The 22667-nt window shown below is 55.5% G+C and overlaps 1 protein-coding gene across 3 annotated transcripts; it reads left to right on the top strand.

Moving 5' to 3' along the window:
- The first annotated feature begins 14 nt into the window (after window positions 1–14).
- On the top strand, window positions 15–22432 carry LOC122193067 (SAP domain containing ribonucleoprotein). Of its 3 annotated transcripts, XM_042893778.1 has the most exons (12): window positions 15–94; window positions 535–634; window positions 860–906; window positions 2464–2531; window positions 3873–3924; window positions 5950–6023; window positions 6304–6332; window positions 6722–6747; window positions 7456–7524; window positions 19597–19686; window positions 21047–21131; window positions 22105–22432. In XM_042893778.1, exons 1-11 carry the CDS (start codon window positions 59–61, stop codon window positions 21086–21088), a joined length of 633 nt encoding a protein of 210 aa, XP_042749712.1. In that variant the 5' UTR covers window positions 15–58; the 3' UTR covers window positions 21089–21131; window positions 22105–22432. The 3 variants fall into 3 exon arrangements, with proteins under 3 accessions (XP_042749712.1, XP_042749711.1, XP_042749713.1); XM_042893777.1 differs by having other exon boundaries at window positions 21047–22432; XM_042893779.1 differs by lacking the exon at window positions 7456–7524 and having other exon boundaries at window positions 21047–22432.
- Window positions 22433–22667: the final 235 nt, after the last annotated feature.

The following is a 22667-nucleotide window of genomic DNA, read 5'->3' as shown; positions in this document are numbered from 1 at the left end:
ATTGGGCTGTGAGCTGCCGGCGGGGGCGGAGCCGGCAGCGGGCTGTGGGGGCGACAAGATGGCGGCGGAGACCGTGGAGCTCCACAAGTTGAAGGTAGCGGCGGCTGCTCCGCTCCTAACGGCAGCCCTGCGGCTCGGGCATCGCTTCCCACGCCCGGAGGGCTTTGCTGTATCTGGGCCTTGGCTCCCAACGCGCTCAGGTCCCGGGGCTGCCGCCGGTAACGGGGCTGTGGGGGAGGTCGGGCCTTGGAGGCGCTCCGGTTCCGCCCTGTGGCCGCGGGGCCGCGCTCTGCTCGGCCGCGGCTCGACCCGGTGCCCTTCGCGAGGCTTCGGTCCCCGTCTGCGGGCGCCGGTGGGTGACCCTGCGCCTAGCCCCGTGCGTGGGGAAGGAGGAGGAAGGAGCCAGAAGAGCTCCTTACAAAGGGGATGAACAAGCGGTGGCTTTGCGGTGTGTTATCGCACCTCGTGTTCCTCGCGGTGTTTGTGCCTGGGAGCGAATCGCGCGTGCTGACGGGCTGCTCTCCTTCCCCGCAGTTGGCCGAGCTGAAGCAGGAGTGCCTCGCCCGCGGGCTGGAAGCAAAGGGCAACAAGCAGGATCTGATCAACAGGCTGCAGGCCTACCTGGAGGAGCACGGTGGGTACCCAGAGCGCTGGGATTTCCACCCCCCCACCCCCCGTGGGCAGTTTGCGTGCTGAGAGAGCCCCCAGGCTTCAGCTGCTGTGTGGGAGTGCTGGTGGGAGTGCTTTGCTGCGGCGTGGCTTCTCAGCTCCCCGTTTTATCAGCAAGGCTTGATCCGAGAAGCCGAAAGTATCGCTGAGTGATTTGTGTCGGCGATTGATGCGTTGTTTTCTTCTTTAGCTGAAGAAGAAGCAAACGAAGAGGATGTTCTGGGAGAAGAAATAGAGGTAAAGCTGCGGGACGGGCTGTTGCGTTGGCGGCGTTTGGCCTCTGGGTGGCTGTGTTGGGCATGGAGAGAGCGGTGCAGCGAGCCGCGGCAGCGCAGAAGCTCCGCTGTGTTCGAAGCACTGCTGAGCTTCGCTGTTGGATCTGAACCGGCCGGCTTTGGTGCTGGAGGATCCGTGCTGCCCTGTTTGCATGGAGTGTGTGGTGGTGTGGGGGTTTCATAGAATCATCATAGAATGGCCTGGGTTGAAAAGGACCACAATGATCATCAGTTCCAACCCCCTGCTGTGTGCAGGACACCAACCAGCAGCCCAGGCTGCCCAGAGCCACATCCAGCCTGGCCCTGAATGCCTGCAGGCATGGGGCATCCACAGCCTCCTTGGGCAACCTGTTCCAGTGCCTCACCACCCTGTGTGAAAAACTTCCTCCTCATATCCAACCTAAACCTCCCTGGCTCACTTTAAAACCATGCCCCTTGTCCCATCACCACCCACCCTCACAAACAGCTGTTCCCCCTCCTGTTTATCTGCTCCCTTCACGTGCTGGAAGGCCACCATGAGGTCTCCCCACAGCCTTCTCTTCTCCAAGCTAAACAAACCCAATTCCCTAGGAGAGCTGCTCCAAAGTTTCTGGAAGAGTCTGTGGTCGTGGTGTGTGGCTGCTGTTTCAGGAGGGGGAATTCTGCCTCTTTTCAGGAGTTGTGCTGTTGTTCTGTGTTTGCTGTTAACAGCAAATGTCAGTTGGGGCGTGCTGTGCACTTAGCAAGGAGGCCCTAACACCAAATTGGTGCCCTGCATGTTGGCTGAGCTGGCCTGCAGGAGGGAGTGAGCCTCAAAACCGAAGCTTTATGTTCTGGGCAGAGATCCTGGCTGGAGGAGTTGTCTGTGCTGAAAGCACCAGCAGAAAACAGCTCTGCTGCTCAGCACACAGCTCTGCAGAGATGTGTGCAGCGTATGGGAGCTTTGTCCTGTTGTCTGTGAAGTTGTTGGTGGGAGAAGTGAAAGGGCCTTACCAGAGGAGCAGCAGATACAGAGCGTGAGCACTGTCGGGTTCTGATGCTCTTTGCTGGTTCTGCTTGCGGGCTTGAGAATGTCTCAATTGGGATAATTTCCTAAGCATGTCAATGCCAAGCTTTTTGGTGAGTCTTTGGGGTCAAAAAGAGAAGAAAAAAAAGAGAACAAGCAATTAATGTCCATAGGATTGCTCATATGCTGGTAGATGAAGGCTGTCAGCACCTAATGTTGCTTCTCACTGCACGCTTTGCCTTGTTGGGCAGTCAGACCCCACTGGGGGGGAGGAGAGGAGATTTCAAGCACAGGAGCCCTTCAAGTGGGAGACAGCAGCATGGGGAGGCACAGCTGCTTGGGTTCCTTGGTGACATGTGGTCTTAGCAGCTGCAGTAGCATGAAATTCAGAAACCTAAGGGTATGGTCAGGCTGAACTGCAGCATATTGCCTCCGAGAACCCAGAAGACCTGGTGCTGCCCTTGCTGTGACGCTTTGCTGCTGCTCAGCTGGCTGGGAAGCTCTCTGACCTCCTCCCAACTCGTTGCTTTGCAGGAAGAAGAGCAGAAACCGGTGGAGCCACCCACCAAAGTGGAAGAGCCTCCTGTAAAATCGCCTGATGTGTAACTATCCTTTCTGCTCAATCCAAAGCAAAACCCGTGGGGAGCGCTGTCACACGAGAGGTGCATGGCAGGGCAGAGCTCTGCCTGCCCCAAACGCTTGCAGGCTCTTTTCAGGGCTCGGTGAGACCGTCCTGTGGCTGGAGGGGCTGCAGCAAGGGGTGCTGGAGTTCTGTGGCCTGATGGCTTTGCTGGGGGAGCTGTGTGAGAGCCCTGAGTGTGGGGAGCGTGCCTGGCCCCAGCCAAATTGCTTCCTGTGAAAGTGTCATTAAACCATTACTACCTTTCAGGGCATAAAATGAGAAACCTGTCCAGGAATCTGGAACAAAAGCAGCGCGTTTTTCTAAATGGGAGACCTTAATGAGGCTGGCTGTGACCTACTGTTTTATGGGAGTTTTTTAGAGGAGGATGATGCTATTTCGTTTAGCCTGGGAACTTCCGAACTTTGTCTCTTCCTCCTTTGTTTTCCCCCCCTCCAGCCTGAGCTCTGTTTTCTGAGCATAAACTTTAGAGCACGCCCACTCCATTATATTTTTGTTCGGTCTTTTTACTGGTCCTGCTGTTGTCAGCTGCACATTGTTCAGGAAGTGTGTGTTTGAAATGGAGCCTGAGCCCGGGACGCTGCTGCTGACCTGGGGAGAGCTGCCTGGGGCTGTCCCATGAACTAGAACAGAATGATCCTTTGTATTTCAGGGCCATAAAGGAATAAAGCTTCTCAGGGCATGCAGTTGAGACTTTGGGCTGCTAACAGGAGCTGAATGTTGCCCTTAAGAGCTTTAAGATGTGCAGGAGATTGTTCCTGGGTTGCGGATCCACAGTCTCTTGCTGAATTAAACCCACCCCGTGTGCTCCTGCAGCACCCCACTGAAATTGCGGGGCGTTCCTCGTGCCTTAAACTGGGTTCATTTCTCTCTCCAAGCCTTTGTGGAGAGCAGATGTGAGTGCTGAGGGTGGATCTTGTGGTTTGTGGTCTTCTGGGGCCTTCAGCTTGTCTCCCATCTTCACTAAAGGAGCTCAGGGGTGCTGAAGGCAGTCGCTGAGCTAGGAGGAGAACTGGTGGCTGCGTCTTCACCAGCTCCTTTGGTTCCCTGCACACCTCAGACTTGACTTGCGAGCTTCACAGGCTTCAGACTCCAGCATCACTATCAGGGCTCTCAGCCTGCTGCTTTAACAGGGATGCTGGCTTGGGGCTGCTGTCCTCTTGTGAGCAGAGCCTCACTTGAGGCTGGGGTTCCCCAGGGGTGGGGTTGAGGAGGGGAGCCCCGGTCTGCCTCCTGCTCAGGTGTGATGTGAAGCTGTTGGGAATTCTGACTGATGTTTGTTTCTCTTTTCCAACACCTGTAGGAGCACGGAAAAGAAAGTAGTGAAAATAACATCAGAAATCTCACAGATGGAGGTAAGCTTCCTTCTGCAACTTCACCCTCATCCCCCAGCTATCGCTTGGCTTGTTGCTTCATTCAGAATCTCTTTTGTACGTTGCTGAGGCTGTGTTTCCGTTGCAAACCGTTATTTTGGCTTGGTTAATTAGTTGGTTATTAATGACCGGGCTGAGCTAGCAGCCTGCTGACCCCCAGCACGTTCCGTTTTGCTGTGGTCTGATGGAGTGCTTCTCTCAGCTGTCTGGAGCTGCATTCCTCCTCGCTGCCATTTCTATCTGTCCCCAGCCAGCTGACCCTATGGCAATCTTTCCAACTCAGAGACGAGCTGAGCTGCTCCTGGTGCATCCTTCCATTGCAGACGTGACTTAGCCTGATGGATTTGCACTGTCCTGTTGTAACTTCACTGTCTAAATTGTGCTTCCCTTCCTGCTGCTGAGAGCACGCAGCGTTCCGTGCAGAGATGCCCATCTCTGTCCCTTGGGGCTTGCTGCAAGCCTGCTTGCTTCAAACACAAAACTACAAAGCTTTGCTGAGGTTATCCTTCATCCTTCAGGGAGTAATCGGTTTGGGAAGCACTAACAGATCATCTCATCTTTATCTTCTGTAGCTTTGCCACTTGTATTTGCTGGGCTTACTTCAAACAAACACTCTTAGAAGCCACTGATTCCTCTGGGAAAGCTTTGTGAAACTTGGAGTTTCAGGAATCTCACTCTGGTTCTCTAATCACAACCCCCCCATTTTAGTTTCCCACTCATGCTCCGTAAGAAAGCAGTCAGTATGAAAACATGATTCTTGTCTTCCTGCTGTTCGCTGCTGCTTTGGAGCTCTAATCTCCTGTTTGGGACAGGATCATTTCCACAGCAACCAGGGCCATGTCGCAGGCAGAGGATTATGACCTCAGCTGAAGGAGTAATGAAGAGAAATGTGGTACCTGGTGGAGGATCGATGCTCCCCTGTGATTTGGGGCTGCCCTTGGCCGTAGCTGCTTAAAGAGCTCATTAACAGATCTGCTGACGTTACACTCTCATCCTTTGGGGTTTTTTCCCCTCGAATTCCATAGAGCCAATTCACAGGAAAGCCACTTCTTGTGAGGCTGTGCATGGATTGGGTGCCTTTCAGCATCACTGAGATCTTTTAGAAGAGGACAGAGCTGTTTCTCCCTATGGCGCACTGTGGATTATCAGAGGTCGGCTGCTCCAGGAAACAGTGTAGGAAATAGTGCAGGAAATATGGACCATTTCATCCATCACTGGCAGGGAAGCCCAACCAATCTCTGCCAATCCCCAAGCCTGCTCTTGTTGAGGCTGTTGCTGTGCCACACATTTAATGCTTCTAAACATCAGAACCCGTGGGATTGCCAGGAGAAGGTCTGCATTTAGGTACTGATACGATTAACTGAACGTTAACTGGGTTTGGTTTACCTGTTCTCAGCAATAGCTGAATATTGAAAGACTTCATTCGTTGGTGGAAGGTCAGGGGGGTTCTTTCTTGGTGGGGTGACCTGAGCTGTGCTGCCACCGCCTGCTTTTGGGCTGTTGATCCAACAGGGCCTTTGTGTGGCCGCCCACTATCATGTATTTCTTTTGGATATCCATCAAAGAGCGTGGATAAGGAAGTGTGCTTTGAGCTGTCTTTCAAGTGACTTCTCAGCTTCGGTGCTGACACCGTTAGGGGAGCCATTCCTACTCCATCTGTTCCAAACGTTTATGTTTTGATGCAGATGTTTATTGCGCTCCTCGCTGAGCTTTTGGCCAAAGGAAATGTTTCCCTGAAAATCCTATCTGTTTCTCTAACCTCTAAAACACCAAACGCATTTCTGGGCCCTTGTGTAACAAGAAAATGTGAGATATTTCCTTTCGGCCTTTGAGGGGATTTGGATGTTTTTTGGTGCTTCTGCCATTCCCAAGCCTCTCCGTGTCTCAGGCACGTGCGCATGGAGGCGTTCGCCCATCCTGCATTCAGTCTGTGCCTCTTCCCGTTTCCTTTCCGTAGACTTCGAGTCCTCACTCTCCTTCTCTGGATTCTTTTTCTCCCACCTGCAGAGAATGCAGAAGAGGGCCGAGCGCTTCAACGTCCCCGTGAGCCTGGAGAGCAAGAAGGCAGCGCGCGCGGCTCGGTGAGTGCCCCGTTCTCACCTGGCGCAGGCAGCAGTTGTGTTGCTGCCACGTGGCTCTTTCTCCTTGCAAATAAGTGAGGAATTGCTGTTGGCACACAGGAGTTTCTGTGGTGGTTCCATTAGCCAGTAATTCCCAGCTCCTCTCAATGGGTTTGACTGAGGTATGCTTAAGAAAAGCCTTTGGAGGAAGAATTCGTGTTGTGCTTGCTGAAGCCTTGATGTGTCAGATACCCACCTCGTGTTTGCTTGGGTCTCACTGAGCTCTATTTACTTTCTGCAGGTTTGGTTTGGCCACAGTTTCGACAAAAGGTGAGAAGGTGAAGCAGAACCAATTAATGGAGTGACCTTACTGCAAATATTTATTTATTCCTGGGAAAGAAAAAGTCGCTGGTGAGGCTGTCTTTGTTTTACCGTCTGTCCACACCCAGGGTTTCTGAGCAGAAAGTGTAGAGTTGGGATGAAAAGCGTGGGTAAAACCTTACGGGTGGGAAAAGCTGACTTGGGGATGAAATTTGGTGACACCCTTGAGTGAATGATACAGAAACTGGGAGAAATGGGGCAGCAGTTCTTCACCAGTTGCTGGTCAGACTGGCGCGTGCTTCCAGCGGTGCTGTGACTTCACTGCTCCTCTTTTCAGATAATTTACTGTTCCAGATGTTTGTTCTCTAATGGAGTTTTCTGTTTTCTTCTCATCTCAGGCCTCTCTGCAGACAGCAAACCTACGGTAAGAGATGCTTCTTGTTCCTAAATTTCCTCTGCTCAGGCTCTTAATGCGGCTTGTCGTTTGTGCAAAGAAGTTCCTGCCTGTGGGAGTAAACCGGGCCATCAAAATGGTCCAAGAACAACATCTGTAGAGTGGCAGCTGATGAAGTTGCCTACCTGGATGTTGTGCTTGCATCGACTTCATAGGTTCCCGTCCCTCTACAGTGTTTGGCAGGAAAATCGCAGGCAGGCTGGGTGCTGTGCTTGGTCATGGCAGCTGATGTGATGAGTTTTGGAAGAGAGAGGGTACAGCAGCAGCTCCTTAACCTGCAGCAGGCAGAGAGCAGTGACGAGTGCAGGAGCACTGGCAGGATTGCCCGAGGAGCTTTGTTTGCTGGTGGTGGAGGCCGTGCTGCTTCAGGGCCGCTGTCGGGTCCAGCAGGGAGCTGCCAGGTGCAGCAGGCTCACGGGAGCAGCCTGAATCTGCCGGCCCTTCAGGAGAGGACAGGCAGCACGGCGTTTGCCCTTTGGTTGTTGTGAGCAGTGTGGGGCTGCTCCGTCTGGGTTCTGCCTTCAGGCCCAGCTTCCCAACAGCACCGGCTGAGTTTTGGGGGAGCGCAGCACCGGGGTTTTATTCTGGGGGCTGCAGCGCACGGTTTCTCCTGGCAGAGCCTTTTCCCTGCGGCGCGAGCGACGGCGATTTAAAAATCAGTTTCCTGTGTCTTTGTAGGTAAACATGGATAAATTAAAGGAAAGGGCTCAGAGGTTTGGTTTGAATGTCTCCTCGCTCTCCAAGAAGGTAAGGTGCATTGGCCTCCAGGACACACTTTGCACCTCCGGAGGAGCCCAGGGCTCATAGCACACAGTTCAAAGCCTCCTCGCTGCTGGAGCTTTTACGTCGTGTTATTAATGCAGCAGTGTGGGCTCCGGGCCCCGGGAGACTCATGTCAACATCGTTTCCTTCATCTTTCCCTCTGTTTGTTTTGTGTGAGGCTTAATACGGTGTGGAGAAAGTTGTGACGGGTGAACAGAGGTGTTGAATTTTAAGGTGATTGGTCTGGTTTGGACGTGGGAAGGGAGGCCGTGTAGCAGGCTGCGTAATTTGGTTTGTTTTCGGGTGTTTCTGTGTAAGTGCACATTTCTGACTGGGGGTAGAAGCCTGGTCTGTAAAGAGCAAGGTAATGAGCTCTCTGAAGAGCTCCCTGGTACCTCTTTGAAGTACAAATGAAGTGAATTTTGGAGGGGGATGAATTCGGTCTGGAAGCTTTGGAGAAATACTGCCAAGCTTCTGAGCGTGGTCGCCCTCCAGTCCTTGTGTGTAGCAGCTGGTTTCGTTGATAGCTTTGTGTGTGGGGCAGGGGGCTGAGGGGCAGGCAGCAGGGCGTGCTGGGGACACACGTGGCTGTGATCATTCCCTGATGAGCCAGGATGAGGTGAGTGCAGCACGTTTGGGTAAAATGGGAGGAAGGATAAAACATGCAGTGAGATGAGAGTGGCGTCCTGCGTGCCTCCTGAATGGAAGCGGCCCCGTTCCTCTGCTGGCTTTTAGCAGCCCTGGTGCTGCAGCACTGCTCGGAAATAGTGGGGAATGAAAGCGAATTGTCCAGTGATAACAGCTGGGTGATGTTGGCATGGAGACTTCTCCTCTCGATCTGGAAAGGGTAAGAGCTTGGGGAGGTTGATCTTCCTTCATCCCTGCGAAATGAGCCCCTCTCCTCCTCGGGGGGATGGAGTTGACCTTTTTTGCTGCCTGTTTCTCTATGTATGAGCGTTCCGCTTTATTCCACCGGCCCTGGGAATTCACTGATGTAGAAAATATCTGGCATTGGAGGTCGCTGTTTCCCAGCACCCCCCCACCCGCCCCCCTCCCTCCTTCCCTCCCCTGTCCCTTTGGGGGTGGGGGAAGGAGGGCAGTGCATTAAAGCCGGGATACATGGAGCTCAGGGTGAGAGGCTGCTCAAACATCATTAACCCTGTCACCAGGAGCTCCCATTTTTCAGGAGGAATATATGCCTTGTCAACGTTTTACGGCCGTGGCCTTCTCTGGGCAGGCCTGCGTGTCCACAACTCAACAGCGGGGCAGCGGGGGCTGAAAACCCCAAACCCCAGGGCACAAAGCGGGGGCTCCCTGAGCTCTGTGTGCTGCTGAGCTGCTCCTGCACGGATGGAGGCTCAGCAGCAGGGCAGTGCCGTGCCCAGGGCCGCAGCGGCTCACTCTGCAGCTTCCCCACTCGGCCTTTGTGCCCACCTCGCTGCGCTGTGTCCTTTTATTCCTATTTATTTTTGGGGGGGGGGGGGGGGTTTGCTCCACCAGGAAGTCGAGTTCACGGGCTTAGAAGCGGCTTCTCCCACTGAGCGGAACACACTCGCATTCCTGGGAGGAAGATTATTGGTTACTTTAATTAGCTGGTAGCATTGTGCTTCCCACCTGGGTGTTCTTTATAGCTTTTCATTACGGGGGAGCCTGGTGGTGGCGAATGTTTACATGTGTCTTGGCAGGTTTTTATACCCTGCGTTGCAGCACAAAAAAAAAAAAAAGAAAAAGAAAAAAAGCCAACAAAAGAAAAACAACAACAAAACCCCCCCCCAACTTTACAATAAACCATTGTCTCTGCGGAGCCACACTTCATTTCCCATTCAAATTGGTTTGGGGAGGGGTAGGGATGCGAGGGGGAGAATCGTAACTAAGGGGGGATTTCAGCCCCGCTGTGAGCAGGGAGCAAATGCAGCGCTGCGTTAGTGGCTGTGAACTCATCTGTAGCTTTGAACCCCCCCTTCCCCCTCTGTTAGCCCTCTGGGGTAGAAATCTTTCAAGTTGAAAATCCTCTTCCTCTCTGCCCAAAGGGGGAAGCGAGAGCGCGGCGCTGGAGCAGGGCAGGGAGCTGGGCTGCATGGGAGCAGGAGAGGCAGGTGCTCATTTGTCTCAAGGCAGCGCAGGGCCATCAAATTAATTTCTAAAATAAATCAAGCAAGCGTTTATCTCCCCGTAGCACTGCCTCTCCCCTCCGAGGCCTCCTGTTAAAGCGCACGCTCTTCTGACCCACGGCTCCCATCCCTTGACTCCTGTTAGCTGTACTTAACCCCCCACACTTGTAAATGTTCCCTCTCTGCGGCAGCTGCTCCCTGTGCCGCTCGGCTCCGCTCCCCAGGGGAGGGATGTGGAGCTTCGTGTTTTATATGCAGGGTTGGATGCTGCAGAGGGGGTTGCCCACGCTGCGGCCGTGGTTCAGAAGCATCTCTCCGAGGGGATGCTTTGCTCTTTATGTATAAAATAGTCTCATAAGTCTCCCGCTGAGGAAGCGCTGGCACCAAATGGATCGCGAGAGCCCCCGGGAGAGCATAAAAGCTCTGTTTGCCACCTTTGTGTGACATTATCAAATACCTTCCTGGATCCGAACAGATGACCAAAATAATTGGCTTTTCTATCTCCTCCTTGACGCCGAGGTCTCAAACTGCCTCGCAAAGCAATTAGCTGATTAACCCTCCTCTGTTCGAGGCCGGGCGCGGGGAGGTGAGGCTGGGGGGGTCGTTGGGAGTCCGGAGGGCATCCCTGGGCTGCAGGGAACAAAGGATCCCGGGGGGGATGTGCACTGCCAGCCCCATTCTCACCGTCCCTGGGTGACTTTTTGGGTAGGACGGGGGGTTCTGTGCTGAGGGCTGCCCTCAGCAGCGCCCTTATTGGCTACGGACCCCCTTGGGGAACTTCACTTGCGTTGGCAGAGCTGTTAGCCTTCCATTTTGCTGCTGGAGTGCAGCAACACCGGGCTGTGAGCAGCAGCAAGACGATGGCTGGGAAGAGTTAACGTTTTAATGCGTCCATCAGTCACGGCTGTAGGTTAACACTGCTTTAATTCTCGTTAATGAGAGCTTATTTCTCATGCGGCAGCTGAGAACCGCTGTGTGCGCTGCCTGCTATTAGCCGAGGAGAGCTGGCCTGCTGCTGCCTGACGTTGGCGTGGGGATGGGGGAGAGCAGGGGGCAGGAGAGCAGGGAAAGTTGTGTGTATACAAAATACTGAAATGAGAGAGGGAGAGAAAACAGTTGGCTGAATTGTTTGGCTTCCAGCGAGCTTTGCGGTAACGTGCTGAGGAGAGGAATCCTTTTCCTGGAGAGTTTTTTCTGCCTGCCATCTTTCCAAACAACCCCTGCCAACCTCTGGAGGAGAAACAACCGCCGGGGAAGCAGGGAGGAGGCGGTGGGGAGAAGTGCTGATGTTGGCAGAGAGGAAAGGGATCGGTGGGAGAGGAGGATTGCTTCTGGTTGACACCAGGGCCAGCGCAGTCCGTGGTGCCGTGCGCCGGCAGCTCTGAGCAGCGCGACTGATTCCTGCGGTCGGTTTGTCCTCGAGAAATGAGTCTTGCTGTCTCTCCCGCTCGGCCTGAGGGGGCACATCTACCCCTCTGTAATTTCCTCTCCCCACACTTCTCTATTTCTGGCTGCTGCGGGCTCTGTGTTGCTCTGCTCTGCGTCTTCTGCGCTGGGATGCAGAGCCTGCTTCCCTGGGTTGGAACCCAGGCACTTCTCTTCCACTTCTGAATGCATCTGGGGCATCTTAAGAGCTACTTTAGGTAATTTTCAGAGGGTTTTCTCTCTCCCTCTGAGCTGGACCAGTCGTAACTAAGGCAGCTGCATTTAGAGGGGGGGGAGGGGAGGGTTGAAAATTGCCTTCGTTTCACTTTTTAAAGAACTAAAACACATTGCATGCATTTGCACGTTAGAAAAACTTTTCAGCAGGAAGCAGAAACTAGGTCAGAATAAAAGAATGCAGCCAGAACGTGTGCGAGCAAAGTCAGAACTGTCCCAGTGCAACGCAACGGCCCTCGCAAGGAGCGTGCTGCAGGCTGACAGCAGCCCCTGCAAACTGCAGGAATGCTTCTGGAGCAGATGGCTCCGAGGTGTTCGGTGCCTTTTGGCATCGCTTGTGCTGACCAAGTGGCTGGGAAGGGTGTAGATAGGAAGGGAAGCTTCGGTCTTCGAGGGACGGAGCGGCGCGGGGTCATCCCAGCTGCCGTGCTTCTGCAGGTAAACGCTGGCAACTTCCATGTGAGGATTGATGGGGAGCCTTGGAAGGTTCCCAGGCTGCTGGGGGGCTTTGGCTGCGTGCAGCACCGCGTGCCCTCACCGTGCTGATCTCACTGCCTCTGCTTCCCCCCCGGCCCTGCACGGCGATGTCACCCCGAGCAGAGCAGCTGAATGCGGCCTGCCGGGCTAAGATAATGGGAAGTGACAAGGTGAAGAATAGTGCTGGCGGCCGGGGGCGTCGTGGTGCGAGGGTGCTGCGCGGCCCCTGCCCCCTCCTGGGGTGCCCTGGGGGGAGGCTGTGCGTCCTGGCGTGGGCTGCGCGCTCCTGGTGCTGCCGGTGGGTGTGCAGCCCCTTCCTGCCTCCAAGTCCCGCAGCTGAGCCGCGCTGAGGATGTGGCTGCAGGACGGGGGGCTGAGCAGAGCCTGCAGTGCAGACCCAAAGGACGCTTCCCCTAGGCTGTGATCCGGGGGGAAGTAAGATCTGAGATGGAGAGGCGAACGCAGAGATGGGGCAGACTTTATTTTTGGTCCTTCTGTGGGTTTTTATTTTAAAGACGAAGCAACCGTTTCCCCAGGAGAGGCTGTGGCGCCTTCTCTGCTGGCACAGTGACCTCTGGCCAAGGCAGTGCAATAACCCCCCCCGGGAGCAGGGGTGCATTGTGGCTTCCAGCCCCTGGGCCCTGTGGTCCAGCCTGTGGCATTGTGCAAGAGAAGGAAGCTCTCTTCTTTCCTAGAAGGCGTATTCCCCTGTGGATTTCCAATAACACCAAGCTGGTACGCAGGGGAGAAAATAATAACACAGTGGGTTTGTTGCTAGAAGGAAGAAGCACGGTGCAGTGCTATTGAGCTAGAGGTCACAGAACACAGAACAGGTTTGGGAGGAGCCTCACGGATCATCGTGCGTTGCTCCTGTTTTGGTGAATGGCTCAGGCTAATAGGAAGTAGTGAGATGAAGGTGTGACACTCAGGTGTGTGGTGGGAAGCTACCAGCAATGCTTTCCAGGTGGGAGAAATAGAGGGGCAGTTCCAGGTTGGCTGTGCCCGTGGGGCTGTGCTGAGCTGCCCCGTGCCTCCCCACAGCTCCCAGTGTTCTGCTGCCTCCGTTCTGTTGCACTCTGTGTCCTGTTCTGCTCTTGGTTTTATTCCTTATCTGTCAGACATCTGAATCCTGGAGCTCCTGGCTCTGCAGAGCAGCGTTGTGCAGTGTTCTTGCTGGCTTCCCCATGCATCAGACAGAGGTGGTGCTGCCCTTGTGTTGGGTGGTGCTCAATTCCTGGTGCCACAGGAGCACGCGTGGCCGAGCCATAGAATCATAGAATGGCCTGTGTTGAAAAGGACCCCGAAGATCATTGAGTTCCAACCCCCTGCTATGCGCAGGGTCAGCAACCAGGCTGCCCAGAGCCACGTCCTGCCTGGCCTTGAGTGCCTCCAGGTCTGGGGCATCCGCAGCCTCCTTGTGCAACCTGTTCCAGAGCTTCACCATCTCTGAGTGAAGTCCTGAAGGCGCAGTGCTGTGGGAAGGGGCAGAGCTGGGTGCTGAGTGGGGCTGTGTGGCTCCTCGGAGCCTTTGCACGCCCAGCATTTCCCCAGCCTGTTGCAGGGCCTGTGTGCTCTCCTGTTGCCTTTTAGTGGAGATTTGGGTTGCTTGCTCCCAGCGGAACATCTCGTGCCCTTGCACAGCTGATAGCTCTGTGGTTTGTTATCTCCTCAGTGCTCACACAGCACCACGTGCTGTTTTCTCTGCCCTTGCCCCAAGCAGGACGATAACGCAGCCCTCAGAGACGCCCTTTGCTCGACTCCCCATAGGAGCATGGTTTTGGCAGCGGTGCCCCCCCAGCTCCCCGTGGCCCTGCAGGACCATTCCCCAACCCCTGCTCTGAGGGAAGAGCTGTTGTGAAAGCCCAAACCCACCAAGCACAGCACCCAGCTGCCCTCACCTCCGTCTTCTGCCGACTCGGCAGTAATTTGGTGTTTGCAATTACCCCTTTCTCAGCTCCCCCCCGGCCCTTTGCTCGCACTGACACACAGCCACGATGTCATTTTTAAAAACAAATGACGAGAGAGCTGCGAGGGGTCAGCAGGACTCCTGATCCCGTATTTATCCCCGGTGCTGTCTGAAAAGGATTTGCGTCCCTAACAAACCTTTAGGGAGTGGCGAAGGGCTCGCTCCAAGGGAAGACAATGCTGGGGGGGACTCTCTGACCTCACTCTGTCCAGTCATCTGGTTCTTCATTGGTCCCTGCTGTGAAACAGAACTTAGCTTTTGTCTGTAACACAAATACATCTTTTCCCCACCCCCCCTTTCCCCTTCTATTATGGTTCAATCAATGATGTCATTATGTGTGCCATTCAGTGGCTCTTGAACCATTTGGCTGCAGGAATTTGGAGGAGCAGCCCGGGAAGAATGGCAGCACCGCTCCGCTCCCGGCCCTCCGAATGCGCTGGGAGCTCAGCAAGAGGAGCAAAGTCACATTGCCCTGAACCCCTCTGGGCTGCAGAGGACAAAAGTAAAAGCAACCCCAGCGCCCCGTGCTGTGCGCAGAGGGGGAGAAGGAGGGCCCTGAGGAATGTTTGTGCTGAATTCAACTCGGGGAGGTTTTGCTGAGGATCCCCTCCTTCGCGTTTAATCCGTTTAATTAGGATCACTTGGGCAGCTCCTTCTCAGTGGAGCTGCAGCACTGACCCTCGGTGGCTTTCGGTGGGGATGTGACACTTGTAGGAGCAGCAGAGAAATGTGGGTGTATGCAAGCAGTCGGTGCACTAAAAGGCATCCCTGGTCTCACTGATTGAGCTGACTTGTTTGCAGACGCTCTCCGGTCACAGCAGAGCTGATGGTTCCCTGCTTTGCAGCATGGGTGCAGGCACTGAGCAGGCTGGGTGCTTCTGAGCAGTGCTTGGAGCTGAGCTGCAGGTTGCTTAGGGGCTGGTGCACCTCGTCCTGAGCTGCTGTTGTTTCAGGGCATAAAAGTTGGGGTGTTTCTATGGAGTTGTGGAGGTGTGAGTGGAGCTTCTGGGCCGCTGCTGTGTTTTGGGGCACGGCTGGAGCGGATTTTGGGGATCTGCTGGAGCCAAATCTTTGCAGAGCAGCTGCTCTTTCTCCGGATTCCCCCTGGACTCTCTGAGCACCTCCAGCTTTTAGCAGCAACGGAGAAACCAAATTAAGTGACCATAAAAGATCAAACATGAGGTACTTCTGGAGGGCCTTCAGCCCCTGCCTTTTATCTCTTCTGCTTGAAAGAGGTCCGGAGACTTTGTAGCGTGTGGAGGTGCTGAGCATCCTGCGGGTTCCTCTGGGTGAAGGCTGTGTGTTCCCACTGCTCAGCTGTGCTCAAACCTCTGCAGTTTGTTTTCCTGGCACTTTGCAGAGGGAGATGACCCTGCTGTAGGCTTGGGGTGCTCTGGGTGCTCAGTGCCATTCCCGTAGGGTGGCTGAGCGCCCCAAATCCAACCCTGGGACACCGAACGTCTCTGCAGTGCTCCATCCTCACCTCTCCATGCAGCACAGCTTCAGCTGTGTGCTCTGCTCCTGGAGCCAGCAGTGGGCTCAGGGCAAGGTGGGGCTAAGGGCAAAGAGGGGCTCAGGGCAAAGAGGGGCTCAGGGTAAAGTGGGGCTCAGGTAAAATGGGGCTCAGGGCAAAGAGGGGCTCAGGGTAAAGAGGGGCTCAGGGCAAAGAGGGGCTCAGGGCAAAGAGGGGCTCAGGGTAAAGAGGGGCTCAGGGTAAAATGGGGCTCAGGGCAAAGAGGGGCTCACGGTAAAGTGGGGCTCAGGTAAAATGGGGCTCAGGTAAAATGGGGCTCAGGGTAAAGAGGGGCTCAGGGTAAAGTGGGGCTGCTCTGTGTCCCCGCCGCGATGCCCTTGGTCTCTCTCCAAACCCATATTTCACTTATTCCTATAGAACCTTTCACCCCTGGGGTTGGTGAGCATGCACCTGGCTGCCCAGGCCTGTAAAGCCTGCAAAAGGACCAGAATCAGCTCCCTGAGGGCCAGAAGTGCCACTCTCTGGTTACCATCCCTCTGCCCACCCTTGGGCACACGTGTAGCCGACTGCATAACCTTTCTGTGGGAGCATTCCTCTCCTTTTGGAGAGGCTCCCTGCAGCTGTAAGGCACTGACATGGATCCAGGAGCATCCCCTGGGCTGGGGATGTGGCTGTCAGCATCCTGCTGCCCCGTGGTGTGCAGGGAAGGGTTAACACAGCAGCGGTGCGTTGCCGTTTTTGTGCCTGTTGCCTTTGAATAGAAGAGATTTTCTTTTTTTTCTTTTTCTTCTCTTTTTTTTTTTTTAATCTGGGGCTAATGTGCAATTCAAATGGTGCTCAGGCATCGCCCGATTGCTCCTTTTTAATAACAGCTGGACTGTTTGGGGGGGGGGTTGAAACCTGGACGGTGCCAGGCGATGTCAGCGCTGCCTCTGCTCCCACTGTCAGCCCCAGTGTCAAAGCCTTCCTGCCCCAAGCAAGCCAGCTTCGTAACGGGAGAGCATCTGCAAGCAGCTGGAGATGCCATGGAGTGAGAGCCAAGAGATGGAGCAGCGCTCCCAGGGCCTTCTGCCTCCTGCTGCACCTGAGCCGCATTCCTGCCACGTCAGCCCCACCTCTGACGTCCAAAGAATGCTTTTCAACTCAACTGCAGGTGCTCTCTTAGCACTTGCCTGCGACTTTTCAGCCCTCCTCCCCCGCTGCTCCTGTTTGGGGCTGAGCATAAAGCTGTGGCTGTGAGACCGCGGCGTTCTGACGTGGGAGAATCTCTGTTCTGCCCTCCCCACCCGTGCTGGGGTCACAGCACGGCGCTGCGGTTGCATCTTTCCCTGTGTGAAGCTGGAAGAGACGAAGGCGCTGAGCGTCGGTCCATCAGAACAGCAGGCGTTGATCCGTGCCGCTCTCGTTCATTGATACATTGTGTGCCTCTCTGGTGGGGAACCGCTTTGGGCACAACGTCTGCAACAGCTGAAGCTCTTTAATTCTTCCACCTCCTATTAACAGAGCTCTTTCAGCCCTAAATCTGTCCCGGGAAGCTCCAGAAAGCTGTTTGCAGGTGGAGTGAGGGCGGCAGGCAAAGCTTTCCCTCCACTTCAAGTGCCTGTGTGGATCAGTTCCTTCCAGGGAAGGCAGCGGAGGGCGTGCAGAGCAGCCCTGTGATCGGCCAGGTGTGGCTGTGGGATGCATGGAGGTGAGGTGTAGAGGGGGGGACGCTTTGGAGCCGTGCTGGATCTGCTTTCCGTGGGGCAAAGCTGTGTTTAACGCTGCTGATGTGCACTGAGGTGCTTCAGTCCGTGTCATTGGAGTGGCTGTGTCCGAGCTGTGCTTTTTAGGAGCCATCCCTGTGTACCAGTGACATCAGGGCTCCTCTTGTTGGGGTGTAAGGACATCGATAAGGGCTTTTGCTGTGTGTTCCTGATCCAAGTGGACTCTTTGGAGAGGGGAAGGCTCTGCCCAGCCAACTGAGCTGCACCGTGTGGAGCTGGAGGTGGATTCTGCACTGAGCCCGGATGGTGCTTAGGACCCCGGGTTGTCCTGTGGGCTGCAGTGGGGGTCCCACACCTTCCTGCCCCACGTGGCTCCTGCAGGATGGAGCCTGCGCAGAGAAACAAGCAGGAGAAATGCATACATAGAAACAAATCTCAAAAAGGTGCCGGGCGACAGCTGCACATCCCCGGGTTGGAGTGTTGCTGGGAATAAAACCATCGGTTGCTGTCATTCACCCTCTGGGTATGAAATTGGAAGCCCAGTTACCCTTGAGTGTTTCATAACCTTTACCTTTTGGAGGTCAAGGCCGTGTCATCATTAATCTACCGTCGCCTGAATGCCCCGGGGCTCTGCTTTTCATCCCCCCCATCCGTCATGCTGCTGTGGGATGCAGGAGGGTGAGCAGAAGGGCCCGCGCTGTCCTCATGGAGCCTCGCGGCTCCCCTTCCCCATTTATGGTGAGGATTCTCTGGGCTTCACCTGAAGGTTCAGAACCGTTTCCTCCCCGGGATGCTTTTAATCTGTTGAGGAAGAGGCGCTGTGGCCTCGAGGAGAGGAAGTTGGACACGTGGAGCACCTCCTGCGTGTTGTCCCCAGAGCCAGGCTTCGTTGCTCCTCACCCGCAATGAGCTTCATCTCAAAGCACACACGTGGAGCTGCTGCTGCTCATCCACGTGCCTGCAGCCTGGGTGCTGAGCTGTGGCCGTGGGCAGCGGGGACCCTGGGAGGGTTTCCCCTCTGCTGAGATTCGGGTGTTGGAGAAGATTGGAGCTGAGCATCCCCACGAATCCCACTGCACCTCTGCTGGGCCGCTGCTGGCAGCTCCAGCTCCCATTGCAGGTATCCAGCTGTGCTCCCTGCCCGGCGATCTGCTCCATCCACAGGGCAGCAGCGAGTGCCAGAGCTGCTCCCTGTGCCATGGTAACCATTAATTAATGCCTTTTGGCTTTAAGTCTTCCAGCAGCAGGGGCTGTGATTCTCCCAGGAGAGAAGCGAGCCCGTTTTCAAGCATTTCCTTCCAGCTTTTTGGGAACAAGGAGTGTAACGACGAGCACCGAGCCTGGGCTTAGCAGTGCTAAGGTCCATCCTGGAGCTCTGCAGCCCCCATCTCTGTGCTCACCGCTTCCAGCCTGGGGGTCTGCAATGAGACCCAGGGCTCAGGATGGACACAGCACTGAGCACAGCGCAGATATTTGGGTTCTCCCTTCCTTCCTCTTCACCAGGGCTCAGCACAGCCGTTCGCTTTGTCCTTGGCTCAAGCTCTCCTCCTCTTCCTCCCCCCCCCCCACCTCTTATTGTAGACAAACTACAAAATAACTGAGTGCAGAGGGACGGAGGCGAGGAATAGAGAGGTTAGAAAATAAATCTGACACCCTGCCAGAAAGGTCAGCTTTCCCCACAGATGCTGGTGCACCCATTTGCACGCCGGAGCGCGGCCTGGGGGCACTGCCAGGGGTTGATAGATACGGAGATAGCAGCGTTTTGATAGAGGTAATTTTCCTCGGCTGGGTTTCAGCACCCCATGAATCAAAACCTGTCAGCGAGAAGCCAGAGATGGAGTGAAGTTTATTGTACGTGTGTTTGCATCTGACACTGTTGTGCTACGGGGTCAAGTGAGCCGGATCATTAGGGCCGTGTTGATTTAGGACGATGGTTGCACACTGCTTTCCCTGCGGGGCAGTGCTGGAAGCAGGGGGGGTTGTGGTGGGCTTCCCAAAAAAAGAAAGAAACCCCACGCAGTCCGGCAGCCCCGTTAAAGCTGCGGCCCTTGGCTCTGTGGTGGGAATGGCTTTGGGGAGCTGGTTTTGACCCTGTGGATGAGTGGGGGGGGGGAGCTGGGATTGGGAGCGGGCTCTTCTTTGTAAAGATGCTGTTTAGAAACGGTGCCCTTGTGGGTTTCGTTCTGCCACGGCGTCACCTGCAGCAGTGGGATGCAGCCGGGGGGGGCTGAGAGCTGCGAAGTGCCCTTAATGATAGGGGAAATTGTAGCAGCGCTGCAAAGCAATTAGGCAGCCTGGAGAAATGGGCTGAAAGAGGCACGAAAACAGCCGGAGCCAGGAATAAATCCACAGAAAATGGATGCTCTGAGGCTTTTACAGGCAATGATGGCTTTGGCTATTAGCTGTGATCAGGACATCAGCGTGGATGATGGCAGCAGAGGTAAAAAAGCCTCCGGTTTTTGCTGGAGAATGCTGAGAAACGGAGAGCTGAGGGCTCTGGGAAATGTCTGCAGGGGTTTGCTGGAAATTCAGCGTGTCGCAGGGGGTGGCCTCGCCTGCTGCAGCTCCTGGTGATGGGTGAGGGGAGGGGGGATGTGCTTTGCCACCAAACGAACCCCCAGGGCTTTGTCCCCGGGATTAAATCTGCTCCATTCTCTGTGCCAGAGCGAAGAAGACGAGAAACTGAAGAAGAGGAAGGAGCGGTTTGGCATCGTGACGAGTTCAGCCGGGGCTGGAGCCACAGAGGACACAGAGGTAAAGGCCCAAGAGGCCCAAGAGGCCAAGGCCCAATGGCAGCCGTGGGGACCCCTCTGCTGCCATTGGGCTCCCACTGAACCGCTGCCCTGTCAGCCCCACGGCCGTCAGCACTGCAGCCTCGTTCCGTGCCTGCATGGACCAGATCTGTGCTCTCCCCTTCCTCGTGCTCCGCAGTTCCTTGTCCTGGCTGCCCCTGAACCTTCTGCTTCCCTTTGGGCGCTGCGTTCCAGGCCTGCAGGAGCAAATCCCCGCAGACCCCGTAACGTAATGAAGGTTGCGGTGCTGACCCTGTTTCCAGCTTTCCTCCCTCTCCGCCCCTCGACGCTTCGGTCCTCTGTGTATCTGACCCATCTTTTAAATCCGTCACCTCCTCGGGGCACTCCTGTCCTTTTTCCTCTGTTTTTGTGCCCTGGATTCGTCCCACTCTTGGTGCACATTGTGCAGCTCCTGGCTCGATGTGGGGTCGGTGCAGCTGCGGGGCCCCAAACTGCATCCACGGCACCCACCTACGGACAAAGGGACCCTTTGGGCTGGGGAGAGCCGCTCGTTAACTAACGAGCAAAGCAACGCAGGGTGAGCTGCTGTAACCAGATGGGTCCCCACACAGGGACTGGAGCTGCCCAGAAGGGACTGCAGCGTTCAGGTGGAGCACGGGGGGGGGGGGGGGTTATTTGCAACCCCAAGCATGGGAGAGCGAGGCCCACGGCGAGGGCTGAGGGAGTCCCTGCTTTTCCGTTAGGTCACTCTGAGATTGTGCCTGGAACAAAAAGGGCTTTTGAGCCGTATTGTGTGCACTCAAATGCACCTTTCCCCTGGAGATTCTTGATTAGGGCTTCTGTTGCCCCGGGGCTATTTATCCTGCTAAAAATTAAGATTTATACGCCTCTCGTGGAGCAGCTTAAAGGCAGATCCGAGAGACGCAATAGTATATTTAATGCATTTTAGTGTGTCCCTCTCACCTTTTCCATGAATAGCAGAGTGTTAACCCTTTGCCCTTTTACATTTCCCACCTCCCCACTGCCTGGAAGGGTTTCGAGGCCTCTGAAGTACTCATTGTTCCCGGCTCAGCTCCTTTGTAGCGCCTTGCCAGCACAATGCGGTGACTCCAGCAGCACTGTATGTCAGGCACTGTATATTTCTGCTCCTGGATTTGGGGCTCTTTGTGCCGGGGGGGGGGCAGAAGAAAACCTTCAGAGCCTTTTCCTTCAGGCTGGCTCTGCGTCGCTGCGCTCTGGAAGGAGCTGGAGCCGCCGTGCTGGAGATGGGATGGCAAATCCTCAGCAAATTCTCCATCAGATTACGCGAGGTTTGCTCCTCTCGGCCCTGAATTCTCTCACGTCTGCTTCATTTCTTGCAGGCAAAGAAGAGGAAAAGAGCAGAGCGCTTCGGGATCGTCTGATGCCGGCCCCTTCCAGCTGCTCCCTTGGCAGCGTGCATCCGGAGTGCGTGAATCCTTCCCTCTTCCCCACTTCCTCTCACCTCTGTTCCTCGGGTTTTAGCGTTGCGTAGGTAGGGAACCCCCCCTAGTTGTACGATTGCGTTACTTAACTCTTTCGACTCGCTAAGTTTTAAGACAAAAAGAACAAGTAGGGCAAAAAGAAGGAGCTGTTGTCACTGCGTTTTGTCGGCCCGGAGCCCTGAGCTGGGAGCTGCTGCCCTTCCTGTGCGCTGCTGGGCTCACGGAGCCCTCGCTGGTTGCCCTTCTGGAGTGGAAGTTCACATTTGCTGCTCGGCAAGGAGCTGCTGTCCCACCCCTGGGTCCTCTCTCCTCCTTGGTTTTAAGGATGGGAGAATGCAGCAGGCAGAGCAGCTCTCGCTGCCTGCCTCAGCGGGGTGAAGCTAATGGGAACTGTCACAGCCAGAATTGCCAATTAACCTTAAATCAAGATCGGTGTCCTAAAACGAGGAGCAAAAAGTAGCCGTGCGTTCGCAAACGGAGCCCATTGCCGTGGCTCCTTTAGGTCCTGCACAGCCCTTCCTTCAGGTCGGCAGCGCGTTTCTCTCCTGAAACACAGCTGCTCCTCCCAGCCGTGGGCTCTGGGCTTCACGTTGCCCCCCCTGTGCTTCGGAACCGGCTGCTGCCCAGCTCGGCGCTGCAGAGGCGCCTCTGCTCCAAAGGGAGCCGGGCCAACCGTGAGCTCTGCCTGCCGCCCTGCTCCCCGCAGCAATCCGCTCCTGCTGCACTCAGCGCAGCTCCGTCCCATGCCTGAAGTCCTCGTGCTGCCTGGCGGCCCGCTGAAGGTGCGGGGTTTGTATTTCTTTCATCACAAAGCTGGTGACGCCACCCTCGCTCGGTTCCTTCGGGTCCCGCGGACGCGCACACGCGGAGCTTTCCAGAGGCCGCGCTCGGTGCTCAGTAAGCAATACGTGTCTACAGTTTCATACCAGACTCCTCAAACTGCTCCCATTCCACAGCGCCGTCCGCAGCTCTGAGCAACACCTGTGACGTCCATCCCCACCCCGCAGGGCGGCTGTGACCCACGGCTCCGGCCTCTGTGGGGTGAGCGATGTCCAAACGAACCGACGCTGCCCCACGCTTTCCTGGTTTCGTGTAATAACCGTACTCGGATTACTGTTATTAATGGTTGGTTTTTTTTGTATGTGGGATTTTGTAAGACGTATTTTCTATTCGCCTCGTGCTCCTTCTTGCCGGTTCTTCGCTTGGAACGTTTTGTAGTGCGCCAGGGCGAACGCTGCATTTCATTCTCGGTTTCATAATAAAAAGTGCTCCTCCAAGGCAAAAGCCCAGGCTCTGTCACTTTGATGTATGGAGCAGCTCAGGGCCAGGGCCGCAGCAGATGGAGCCCTGGCACGGCGCAGGGCTGACGGCCTCGGGGACAACTGCACGCCCTGCAGCTTTGGCCCCGCTGTCACCCGTCCCTCTGTGGCCCCACAGCTCCTGGGGTGGCTGGTGGCTCCCTCACGGTGCTGCCAGCGCTCCTTGTGGGCCCCAGGGGAGCCGATGGGGAAGGACGGAT

The sequence above is a fragment of the Lagopus leucura genome, unplaced genomic scaffold (assembly GCF_019238085.1).
Source record: "Lagopus leucura isolate 7727_CA_CO unplaced genomic scaffold, USGS_WTPT01 229-7_obj-0_obj, whole genome shotgun sequence".
Taxonomy (NCBI): domain Eukaryota; kingdom Metazoa; phylum Chordata; class Aves; order Galliformes; family Phasianidae; genus Lagopus; species Lagopus leucura.
This window is presented reverse-complemented; position numbering and strand designations above follow the sequence as displayed.

Bases quoted from the DNA above. Each gene is read 5' to 3' on its own strand.
- LOC122193067 (XM_042893778.1), top strand. From the start codon at position 59: ATGGCGGCGGAGACCGTGGAGCTCCACAAGTTGAAG. The intron at 907-2,463 runs GTAAAGCTGCGG...GTTGCTTTGCAG, and splicing joins TTCTGGGAGAAGAAATAGAG to GAAGAAGAGCAGAAACCGGT. The intron at 3,925-5,949 runs GTAAGCTTCCTT...TCCCACCTGCAG, and splicing joins CAGAAATCTCACAGATGGAG to AGAATGCAGAAGAGGGCCGA.